This window comes from Plasmodium sp. gorilla clade G2 (genome assembly GCF_900097015.1).
Source record: "Plasmodium sp. gorilla clade G2 genome assembly, chromosome: 13".
NCBI lineage: Eukaryota > Apicomplexa > Aconoidasida > Haemosporida > Plasmodiidae > Plasmodium > Plasmodium adleri (nom. inval.).
The window spans coordinates 1965663-1979934 of NC_041705.1; the positions used below are offsets into that span (position 1 = coordinate 1965663).

A 14272-nucleotide genomic window follows, 5' to 3' on the forward strand; every position below is an offset into this window, starting at 1 on the left:
TAAATAAATAATCTAGAACATTAAAATATTGTAAAATATAATTGTGTAATATATATATTACATATATATGTATATATATGTAATAAATTAAAATTATAATATTTTATATATAATTATTATATACTTATTATATACGTATTATACATATATATATATATTTATATATATATTATTTCATATATTAATATATATATAATATATATTATATATATATATATTATTTGTCTTAAGATTACGAAGTTCACTATTCTTATATCAAATAAATATATATAATAATAATATATATATATTATATATATATATGATACATAATATATTAAATTTTTTTAATAGTATATTATTTTACTTTACATAATATATATGGAGTTGTAAAATATTTTTTTTTTTTTTTTTATTAATATATATATATATATATATATTATATGTATGTATTACCAATTATAATAAACTATGTAATTTAATTTATTTTATATATAAAAATATACATATTTATATAAAATACATGTATAATTTTTTTTATTTATATATTTTTTTGTGCACACAACGCAATCCTTATATGCTCGTACCTTAAAATATTTATTTATTTAAAAATACGAATAATATTAATCCTTTTTTTTTTTTTTTTTTAAGAAAAATTTGGGTTTATTATATATGTATTATATATATTCATATGATAAAATAATTTCATATTAAAACATAAAACAAGATATGTTTTTATTTTTTATTTAGTTATTTAACTTTTTTATATATAAAAAATAAAAGGATAAATTATAATAAAAAGGTATCAAATAATATTTTTACCTAATATATTGGTAAATAAAAAGGAGTATATAAAATATATATATTTATATATTATATTATATATTGAATATATATATTTAAAAAAAAAAAAAAAAAAATAAAAATAAAATAATATAATATAAAATATATATATATATATATATATATAATGAAATAATCATATATAATATATATATTTTATATAATACAAGTTTTTTCACCATTTTAGATTATATTATTAAAAATAAAAAAAAAGGAGATTGGAAATTAAAACAAAATGCTTTTTATAATTGTAATAATTTTAAATATATTTACGAACGTTTATATTATTATATAAAATTAAAAGTTATGAATTATGATTAAAAAATATAAGAAAGGGTAAAATAAGTATTATTTTATAATATATATATAATAATATTATACAATATGTCCTTTAATTGAAAGAATAAAATAATTAAAAGAACTATATATATAAACAATAATAAATAATATTATAAATATATATATATATATATATATAGTATATGTGTATTACTTATTTGTAATATATTAATATATTATTATAATATTGTAAATTAAAAAAAATGGTCTTATTTTATAACCATACCTAAATATAAATTTATATTTTGAAATATAATATATATATATACCTCAGTAATATATTTATTTATATTTTAATATTTAATTTTTTTTTTTAACCAATGTAATTTTATTAATTAAAAATGAGAAAAAAAAAATATATATATATATGTATAATTAAATATTATCTTTATTCCTTCCTAATGTAATTATAGAATTCTTCAAATGCTGTAAAAAATATGTAAATAATTAACATAAATAATATAATATATATATACACATTGGTAATATATTCCCTTTTTTATGTATGTTATATAAATTGAAAATATATATATATAAAAAGTATCTTACTAAATTTCTTTTTCGCATAGGAATTTATTTCATTTTTTGTTTTCAAATTATAAAACTTATATAGTTTCTTTTTCGTTATTATACCTGAATAAAAAACATAAAGTTAAATAAAATAAAATAATAAATAAAAATATGGATAATATTTTAATACAATTTTACACATATAATTGTATATTTAATTATACAGAAAAATCATTTTTAAAATTAGAAAAATATAAATTACCTTCATTATTATAATCTACTTTTTTAAAAAATTGGAATGCAGTAGTTTTTTTAATCTTGATGTAACTATTCATAAGACTTGCTATTATATCTAAACATAAAATAAAAAAAAATAAATATATGAATATATCTAAATATATGATAATTTTTTGTTGCTTTCTAGAAAAAAAAGGAAAAGAAAAGGAAGAAAAAAAAAAAAAGTCATTTACTACTAAATTGTATTTTTCCACTTCTGGAAATATCCAATCCATTAAAAGACATTTTTATCTATATGAATAAAAAAAAAAAAAAAAAAAATTATATAAATATGTACACATGTATCTACATATATATATATATGTATATATGTTACATCCCCATCTAAAAGTCCTAATTTTTTCATTATAATAAAATATTGTTCATATTTAATTGATCCTTGTTGTAGTATATCCAAATAAAAGAACAAGGATTGGAATGCTATAAAATAATGGTATAATTTTATAAAACATTAGCACATAATTTTTACTATATGTAAATTTTATTTAATGATTATTTTATTTATTTTACTGTATATTTCTTCATTTATTATAAGTTTTGCAAGGTTATTTAAAATATATCTCTTAAATGTATTTTTTCTCCAGAAGTTATAAATACTAAAAATAAATAAAATATATTATTAAGAAGGTTTATATAATATAATATAATAAAATATAAATGATTATGTTCATTTTCTACCTTCTTAGCATTTCAAAATTTATATAAATATTTTGTCTTATATTTTCTTTAAACCATTCCTTAAAAGAAGGGAAAATAAAAATACAAAAATAGATTAAATCAGTTATAGTTATATTACTTTTCTATATATCGACTTATTTTTTGAATGTTTTTTCCTTTTTTTTTTAATTATTTTATTACATGATCTAGTGCTTCTCTTAAAGATATAATAGAACTACAGAATAAAATATTTTAATGGTTACATATATATATATATATATATATTTTTTCATTCATCAATAATTACAAGTGAAAAAAGACAAATTTTTTAACTTTGAAATATAATTAAATTATTCAATTATATAATATTTATATATATATATTTTTTATATTACTACCTCATGTTACCAAGTAAAATTTTTTTTATAAAATCTCGACCTTTATATGAAAAATTCTTCCATCTATCAAACATATAAAATATAATAATAATAATAAAGAGATTATTATAATATATTTTATGATATGTTATTATCGTTTATTATTTATATTTAACTTTTTTTTCTCTTTATATATTTAATATTCACTTACAATTTTTTGGAAATACAAATTTTTTTCTCATTATTTTTATAATAGTATAAGGGAAACTCCCCACATACTAAGAAATACGCTAAAATTAAAAAATATATAAAATTGAATGGATAAATAAATAAATATGAACAACTTATGATCATATTTATTATTATACAAAACTAGGTATAATATACAGTTTTCATAATTTTATATATTTTAAGATATAATAAAAATATATATTATGTATAATAATATTTTAAATAAATATATTTATCCTTAATGTGTGTCTACATATATATATATATATATATATATATATATAGATATATTACTTATGGATCCGATGCTATAAATATTTTGACTCTTATATTTGGACCTTACTAAATAAGGTATGAAAGGCAAATAACAAAAAAAAAAATTAAAGAAAAATAAAAACAGGTGAATATACCTATATCAATGCTAATGTGTCATGATAAACATATTGAGACATAAATATATAAGTGTAAATTTTTTTTTTTTTTTTTATGTTATTATACATTTGCTAGGCATAATTTCAATATTATGAATGTCATCTAATTTTATCATAAGTTCATTATTTATTTTTTTTATGAGGAAACTATGAGGAGTCAACTTTCTATAAATGCATAAGTATTATATATTATTTTAATAAGAAAAAATAAAAATACAGATAACAGCTAGATTAAATGGAACAATATATGGTTTTATTTTATTACTTGTGTAAAAAATTATTTGAGTGTAAATAATTTACAATTAAAATAATCTAACCAAAGAAAAAATATACATATATATATATATATATATATATATATATATATTTATTCACAGTTGATATCATTTTTTTTTTTTTTTTTTTTTTTTTTCATTTCATAAATTATTATAAACCTGATATATGATTTTTCTAATTTTCTCCTCATCATATATTGCAGAGAAGGATATAGTGTCATATAAGCTTATATCTAAAATTCAAAATTAAATATATATGTGCTTATAAATATTAATTATAATGATTTTTAATTTATCTTATCTTCTTTTATATGTTTTATTATTTTTTTCTTTATTATATATAAACCTGAAAAAAATTCAGACACGGTAGTAAAATAATAATCCGATTCAGCATATTGAATTATTTTTATTATATTGGGGTGATCTAAGGATATAACTATTTTGTATATATTATTTATATTTTCTGTTTTCCTTTTAATAATTATTTTATATTTAAATCCATCTAGAACATTATAGCTATAAATAATCTTTTTATTGTTATTTTCTTTTAAAGTATTTATAGGAATCAAATTTTTTAAAATATTTTGTTCTGATCCAATGTAAAAAGAATTTAAAGGATTAGTATTACTTTTTTGAGTTCTTTTTATTTTCATTTTTTAATAATAAGAAAATAAATATTATATCTAATAAATGTTACATGCTTAAGTAAAACATAATATGATAAGTATATAAATAAATAAATAAATATATATATATATAAAGGTATATTTAAAATAAACATGTGACTATTTTAATATATATCATATTGATATAATGTAAGAATTTTAATAAGAACAAAATTAATATACATTTGTTTAAACATAGCAAAAATATATTCTACTTACATTTTGTCTTCTACAAATAAATGTATTCATATTTCTTATATTTATATATATATATATATAATGAAATTATATAAATTAAATTTCCATGTGCATTGTAAATTATGTTCATATTTTTTTATAATGTAAAAAATTAATTAATATATATATATATATATATATATATGTATAGATGAGAAAAAAAAAAAAAGAAAAAATTTATAAATAATATAAATATATATTCTGTACGTATCCTTTTTTATATTTAAAATATATGATGTAATCATTTTATGTTTTAAAGAAAATATTTAAAAAAAAAGAAAGAATTATAGATACATTATAAATATATAACAAAGCAACGTACCTACATAATTTAACATATTTGCGGCATAAAGAATATTTAGGATATATAATCAAAATGATAATATGAATAATATTTTGTTTTCTTTTAAGAAAAAAGAAAGAATAAATCATGTGTATAATTTATTATATATATATATTGTTTATATATGAATTGTCGTTGTTTCAATTTTTTTATTTTAATATGTTCCTTCGAAAAATATGAAATTGGGCGATAAAACAAAACCAAAAAGTATATTTCCTATTATAATAATTCATTAAATATATATATATTTCTTCCTTGTATTATGATTTAAGGATAGAAAAAAATATTTCTTTCGGAAACAATATAAAGAACATGTATTTTACATGGTAAAAATAACTCCTACATATAACCATTTTTATGAATATGTAATATGATCTCTATCCTTGTGGAGAAATACCTATATAAATAATTTTATGTTAAAAAGATGAATATTAGTTTATCATAATATATGTAGATATTTCAACATATTATAGTTTTTAAATAATCATTATTGTAAAAAAAAAAAAAAAAATTTACATATTATATAATACATATATATATATATATATATATATATATATATTAATTAATTAGTAGGAAAATAATACTAAAAGTTATTCAGAAGTAATACCAACAAATTCGTCATATATATTATATATGTATAGTTTTTTTTTCCAAGTATTAATCATGGATGTTTAGTTATTTTATTTTTTTTTTATTATATATAATATAGAAACATTAGGTCCCAAATAAAGAAATGACATAAAAAAAAAAAAAAATTTTTTTTTAAATGTTTATAATTAAATATATAGTTCAATAATTTTTTTGATATATATTTTTAAAAAATATACGTGGAATAAATTTACATAATAGAAGGAATAGAGTAAGCATAAAATCTTTTCAATAAAATATGAACAAATAAATATATATAAATCTTATTTATACATATGATATAATTATATATATATTAATATATATATTATTATATATATATATTGCATAAAAAAATATTAATATATTATAATATATATATAATATTATTATATTATATAACATCTGATTATAATTAAGAACATTTTAAGAAAATTGTAATATGTGGAATGAAACAATAACCTGATATTTTATAAATTTTAATGAAGAATTTATAATTAACAAGGTATAAAATGAATGGAGAATTTTATTTATCAAAAGGATATATATATATATATTTTATTTTTTTTTATTAATTTTTTATGTACCTTTTAACAAATAAGATTAAATATGATTATCAATTTTTCAAGTGAAGAAAAAAAGTAAAAAGTTAAATATTAAACTATTCCATATAATATATATATATATATATTATATTATATATAATATATAATGGAAGAAAAAAATAAATATATATATTTATACATATAGAAGTAAAAACTAAATTAAAGATATAAAATTTCCTATTTTGAGAAAAGATATTTTTATGTGTTATGGTTAAAAGATGAGAAAAACGTCTCTAAATAAAAAAAGAAAAGGAAGTGATAAATCTTCTTCAAGAAAAAATAGTTTACAAGAAACATTCGACACAAATAGTTCTATTAACGAGAAAGCGCATGATAGTTTAAATGATGAAGCAACTAATTTAGAAAAACCAGAAGAAAGTACAAAGAATTTAAATGAAATAAATAATAATATAAAAAATGAAGATAATGAGGAGGATATAAAATTTTTAATTGAACATATAGATTTTCAACACTTTTGTAATATAAAAAAGAAGGAAATTGCGCATTGTAAGAATAAAAAAAATGATGATAATATAAATGATGATAAAATAAATAATAGTAATAATCATAGTAACCATTGTAACAATAATAATATTAATGATGATATGGAATGTAAGAACAATCCTTTAAACATTATTGGAAAAACATATGATTATTTAAGAAGAAAAAATTTTAAATCAGTACATTTAAAGAAATTAGAAAATTATCAATATTTTGAAAAAATATTATGGCCTTATTATAATATGTATGATAAATTCTATGAATTAAATAATAACAACATATTTTTTCATTCGAATGATGAATTAAATAATAAAAAGAATGTACATTTAAAACATTTATTATCTATCGTAATATTTCTTTGTTATAAATATGAAGAAAAGGGGAAGCATGAAATCTGGGAACAATTAATATATAATAAAATTGATGAATTTGAAAAATTAGTATATAATGAAAAGAATGGTTTAAATGGAAATACAAACATTTTTAATATTGATGAGAAATATAATTTATATAAAGAATTTCTTATAGAAAAATTTAATAATTTATTTTTTAATACACTCAAGTTAATAAATTATAATTTTGTTATCAGTGAATTTTTATCATCTCAATTGAAAAGTAACAAAGATGAAATATTGTTGGAGAATTTGAAAAGATATAGGGAAAAATTATTTAAATTAAATTTTTTAGAAAAAAGTTATATATTACAATTTTTTATTAATATTTATTCTAGTATAGATAAGAAATTTCTTTTTAAATTGTGTGTAGATTTATGTAATCCATTTATTTGGATATATATTAATGAAACCTATTTAAATAACTTTCTATTTAAAACAAATGAAGATGCAAAGTTGTTATATAATAATATATTAAATGTTATGAAAAGGAAATATCACAATTATGAAAATTATGATCTTTTATCAATATATACTAGTAACTGTCTTATGGATACACAAGAAGAGGAACATAATATAAGAAATCAAGATAAGAAGAAAAGGAGAAAATCATCTACAAAAATTAATGATAGTATTCAAAATGAAGAAAACAAATTTTCTTATGATGAAAATGTTATATTATTTATAAATAAAAATGCATTTTTCTACAACCTTATAAATTATTTTCTATTAGTTTTAGATTATGTAGAAAGCAATAATTTCGATGATGAAAATGATACAGATATTTTATCTGATACATCAGATGGTGAGAATGTATTTGATAAAATGAATATTTTTGAAAATGATGATGATATATTATATACCTTTGATGATAATAAGAAAATTGGTACACAACTATTAGAAAAATTAAAAATAATAAATGAAAATATCACAGAGGAAGATAATACAATTTCATATTTAGAAAATATGGATATGCTACTAAAATGTGAAAACAAAATTTATGATGAAAAGTATAATAAGAATACAAATGTGTCCTTTAATTTTGAGTTACAAAATAAAGAAGAAAATGTTATAAATGATTATAAATATTTTTCTAGTGAAGATGATTTATATGAATATAATAATAATAATAATAATAATAATGAACATTATATGAAAGATGAAATATTAAACATATTTTCAAAATATGAAAAGAAAGTTAAAGATATGAATAATAAAGAATATATATATAGAAAAAATAAAGTTCCCAAAAAAGATACATGTACACAAAATAATAATAAATATATTTTATTATTTATTGAAAAGTGTATTGAGTTTTTTATCGATTTATTAAGTCAACTTTATTCTAGACGAATATTATATATCTTTTTAAAATATTTTAATGTATTTATTTATTGTAAGATATCGAAATTGAATAAACACAACAGACAATTCAAAGAATTAATAAAATTGTTTAAATATTATATGGAAATGTATATAGACAATTTTTCAGGGAATCCATTAACATATTTAGAAATTAATAATGAACATTATAAAAACTTTGAGTCCTTCCAAATATTTTGTTATAAATATTATAAGGATCATAATATTTTAAAAAATTATTATTTAAAATCTGTTTATGTAATGGACAAAAAAAAAGAAATGTGGGAAAATCTAACCAAATTAGATAACAATGTGTTATCTTTTTTATGTCAGAATTTGAAATATGTAATCAAAATGGATACATATATTGAGGATGATGAAAGTATGAGTGAACCGAAAAAAAAGGCGAGCATCACCAGTGATACAGATATGAATGATAATAATAATAATAATAATAATAATAGTAGTAGTAGTAGGGGGGGAAAAAAAGGAAGAAAGGGAATTAATAAAAGAAATGAAGAAAAAATCGAAAAAAAACGTGAAAGTAAAGTGGAAAAAAATACAGAAGAATACAACTGCTACAATAAAAATAAATATAATTATTTATTTAATCATTTAAATTTATTTCATGAAAAGAAGAAAATATTTTATATTATATTATTAATTGAAAATTTAAGTTTTAAAAAAAACATATTTGAAGAAATTGAAAAAAAATGTGACTATCCAAATGAAATGGATTTATTTGATAATATAATAATAGATTCTAATGAAGACATAAAAAATAAAACTAATGAAAAAAAAAAAAAAAAAAAATATGTACTTTATACAAAACCATTATTTAAATTAAATTTACAATATTTATGTATAAATGATTATATTTTTAGAATATATAATTTATTCAAATTACAAAGTTATTATGATATAAAGAAAAATATTTTAGAATATGTTTATGAAACGAATCCAAAAAATAAAAAGGTAAATGAAAGTACTATATTAAAATATGTATATGAAATTGATGATGATAATATAGATTATCATAATATGAATGAAAAAGAATATAAAAAAAGAAAATCTAATAATGATATAGAAGAAAATGATGCTATTCTTGATGATGATAATCATATAAATAAAAATACATATAATGAATATCAATTAAAATCTATTATTGTTGATATTAATAAAATAGAAAATACCTATTTTGCGAATGAAAGGAGAATGAGTAATAAAATTGATTCATTCAAAATTATTAATGTTGATGATGATAATAAAAAAGTGACTGCAGAAATAATTATTGATTTAAGATATAAACAATATGAAAGAATAAAAAATGAATGGAATATGATTAGATCTTCTGATATATTATTTCTTGTTTCTGTGAGAAATTATAGTAACTTATATAAAAATAAATTAAATGTTATAAATGATAATGATATGAAAAAATTATTAGGTATTAATTATGTTAGAGGTTGTGAAGTAGTAAAATATGCTAATATGGGCAATGATGATGAAGATATTAATAGTAAAAAATGTACCTTAAAAAAAATTACAGTATATTTAGATTATATACAATATCAAAAAGATATTCTAAATAATCCAGACATATATGAATCCTTTAATCTTTTAATAAGAAGAAAACAAAAGGAAAATAATTTCTATTACATTCTAAATAATATTAAGACATTAATTCTCAATCCTGATGATGCAATAATACCTCATTGGGTGCATGATATATTTTTGGGTTACTGTGATAGTTCGATAAAATATTACGACGAAACATTGCATAAGGTTTATCATCCTGATAAGGATGAAGAAATTGAAGAAGATGAAAGTGACAGTGATAATAATAGTGTTGAATACCAAACAGGCAGCGACGATAATAATAATGATAATTATAATAATGATAATTATAATAATGATGAGGACAAAACTGATAGTGATAATATTACAGATAATGATGATCGTAATAAATGTAATAGTTCAAACGCAAGCGATGTTTTATCAAATGATGATGACACACAATCATCCAAATCTTTAATTAAAAATAAATATTTTTACAATAAAACTCTTTTCAATTTTATAAAAAGAAATGTAGATGATATTAATTACTTGAATACCTTTTTGAATATAGGACATATACTTAAAACGACAAATGTTGGATATATGTGTGTGGATTTGTCTTATATGAACATATTAAATGATAATAATTTTAATGTGCATGATTTTTTAAATGAATATATTGAACCACTTTATTTAAGTTATGTACCTATAAAATATGAACATGAAAAGGATTGTATGAAAAGAAATGTCTTAGAAAAAAATATTATAGAAAGTTTATTTTATCATATTTGTGTAATCAATAAATATAAAATTGATGACACGAATTTTGTGTCAAAGTTTGTAACAAATATTGATCTTGTATATGAGTGTTATAATAATTTTTTTGTATTCCAATTTGAATTTAAGGAAAAGAAATATTTTTTAATTTTTAATAATTTTTTATGTAAAGAGCAAAATGAGAAAAATGTCGTGCAGCAAGTTGAAGAGAATCAGTACGAAGATGGTTCCACACAAAAAAAAAAAAAAATAATAAATAATAATAATATACCAAAGAAAACAAAAAAGAAAAAAAATAATAATGAAGATATTAATGGTGATCATTTAGATAAACATAATAATGATAATAATATCCATAATGATGATGATAAGAGTGAAGGAACCCTTGATAACATGACACAAAAAAATAACAACAAATGTGTTATCATTAAAGATCAGAACAAAATAAAAAATATTTATCATAAAGTTATAGAAGATTCCATAAAATATCTAAGAATTAAAGATGGTATATATCGATTACAAAATAAAATATATGAAGATCCAAATTATCCTTTAGAAGGATTGTTAATACATACACAAAAAAAGAATAGCACAAATGTAAAATATATAAATAATGAGAAAAAAAAAGAAATTATTAAGAAAAATATATATTACACTGAAAGACAAATAGAATGTATAAAGAGTGGTATATATAAAGGAATAACTATCATTGAAGGGGTTCCAGGTAGTGGTAAGACTAGTATCTTAAATAAAATTATTAATATATTATTTAATAATAAAAAAAACGAAAAAATACTTATTTGTACCCATAGTAATAGTTGCTTAAATTATATTTTTAATTTATTAGTAAAAGAAAATGTAATTCATCAAAAATATTTATGTAGAGTTGGAATGGGGGAAGTAGATTCTGAAAATTTTATAAATGAATATGAAATTATGAATGATAAGTTAAGTAAACAATATAATAAGAAAGATGAATATATGAACACCTATGAACTTAATAATATATATAATTATGATGATGAAAATTTTAATTTTTCTAAATATGGAAGAATAAATTATATGTTAGATTTAAGACAAAAATTATTAAATGATGTTAATTTATTATCAGAATCATATAATAACCAAAAAATATATAATTGTTTAACTGCTAATCAATATTATGAAAGATATGTTAAAAAAAGAATTTACTTATATTTTCAATTTGTATATCTTTTTAAAAACAAATTTAACAATGAAGAAAAGAAGGTGAATGAATTTTTTAATTTATATTTATCATCCTCTCTTGAAGATTATGATATATATAACTTATTTTTATGTCCTAAGATATATGTTCACAATCATGAAGATAATAATATAGATGAATTGTTATGGAAGAATTATAATATGGAAGAAAATAATAATTGTAAGAATATTAAATGTATGGATCTATTAAAAGATGATGAACCATATTTTTATTTGATACATCCAGAAAAACAATTAAAGGTATTAAATCTAAGTATATATAATATATTATTTCCTTTTAAAAAGTATATAAATTTAAAATTAAAAGGAATATCAGTTCAAACGTATCTAGAGAATAAGAGCAAATTATATGATAATCAAAAGGGAGAATATAATTTACAGGTTCAAGATAAAATTGTGGAAACTAATTTTATATCAGATGAAAATCATGTTACAAATGGAATAATCAATATGGATTATGATAATAATGATAATAATATTAACAATGATGATGTATTAAATGATAATTCGTATAGTAACAATAAAAATAGTGTTGATATAGCTCAAATAAATCATTTAGAAGATAATGATAAAAATGAAAACATTTTGAAAAAGAATAAAAACACAAATCATCCTTATATAAATGAACATGTAGACGAAAATCATTTACATATTCAATTTCATCAGGGTGAAGATGATTTATATGTAAGTAAATATTATTTATCAAAATTATTTAAAACTTTCGAACATTTAAAAGATTGTAGAGCATTTGAAGTTTTAAGAAATCAGAGAGAAAGGTGTACTTATATTATTGCTAAGCTAGCTAGAGTAATTGCAATGACATGTACACATGCTAGTATTAATAGAAGTAAAATAGCAAAACTACAATTTTATTTTGATAATATTATAATAGATGAATGTACACAGATAACAGAAAATGATACGTTTTTACCTTTATTACTTCAAGAAAATAGATATTATAAAAGTAAATTAAAAAGAATTATATTTGTTGGAGATTCAAATCAATTACCTCCTATAATAAAAAATAAATACATCAAAGATTTTGCTAATTATGAACAATCTTTATATAAGAGATTTTTAAGATTAGATTTACCATCTATATATTTAAATGAGCAAGGTCGTATGAGAAGTGAAATATGTAATATCTATAAATATTTCTATAGTAAATATAATATCGAAATATCTAATTTAGAATGTATATATAAAGAGAATTTTGTAAAATCATTCAATCCAGGTTTTACATATACATATCAGTTTATACATGTACCTTCTGAAGAATATTCTCCTATACCCTATTTTTATCAAAATTTATTAGAAGCTGAAATGACGGTTGCAATATATATGTATATGAGATTAATAGGATATCCAAATGATGTAATAACTATTTTAACAACATATAATGGTCAAAAAGAATTAATATTAGATATATTAAAAAAAAATTGTATGTATAATAAGTTAATAGGTATGCCTAAAAAAGTAACAACTGTTGATAAATATCAAGGAAAACAAAATGATTATATTATATTATCTTTAGTAAGATCAAGAAGTATAGGATATATGAAAAATATTAAAAGATTAATTGTAGCTTTTTCTCGAGCAAGATTTGGTTTATATGTTCTTGGTAATTACAATTTGTATAAGAAAGCTTATGAATTTAAAAAGCCTCTATATTTTTTTAAAAAAAATAAATTACAATTATCTTTACATTTAAATGAACATTATTTAAACACAACATATAGACATATTGAAAATACTTCGAATAATTCATCTCTAATTATAAATGATCTCAACCATTTTTACACAATTATATATTCCTTATTAAATTATCAATTGCAACAGTCGAACAAATGATATCAAAGAAAAGGGAAATCAAAAGTTAAGTTATTCTAAATATATATATATATATATATAAACATTTTGTTTTTAATACATTAGTTCTTTTTTATATATTATATATATTATTATCACATTTTTAAATACAGTTCAAATTTACTAATATATATATATATTATTCCTTTT

General features: G+C 17.4%; 2 protein-coding genes across 2 annotated transcripts; one reads left to right on the forward strand and one right to left on the reverse strand.

Annotated features, from left to right (window-relative positions):
- Positions 1-1549: 1549 nt before the first annotated feature.
- Positions 1550-4592, reverse strand: PADL01_1351700 (protein kinase, putative; the record flags this gene model as incomplete). Its single annotated transcript, XM_028684080.1, has 15 exons — positions 1550-1587; positions 1711-1794; positions 1934-2023; positions 2142-2199; positions 2285-2388; positions 2479-2564; positions 2647-2705; positions 2827-2860; positions 3024-3086; positions 3214-3292; positions 3528-3575; positions 3732-3829; positions 3930-3976; positions 4099-4172; positions 4286-4592. 15 exons carry the CDS (start codon positions 4590-4592, stop codon positions 1550-1552), a joined length of 1269 nt encoding a protein of 422 aa, XP_028540194.1.
- Positions 4593-6637: 2045 nt separating this feature from the next.
- PADL01_1351800 (P-loop containing nucleoside triphosphate hydrolase, putative) lies at positions 6638-14104 on the forward strand (the record flags this gene model as incomplete). The annotated part of the gene is made up of 1 exon (XM_028684082.1): positions 6638-14104. One exon carries the CDS (start codon positions 6638-6640, stop codon positions 14102-14104), a length of 7467 nt encoding a protein of 2488 aa, XP_028540195.1.
- Positions 14105-14272: the final 168 nt, after the last annotated feature.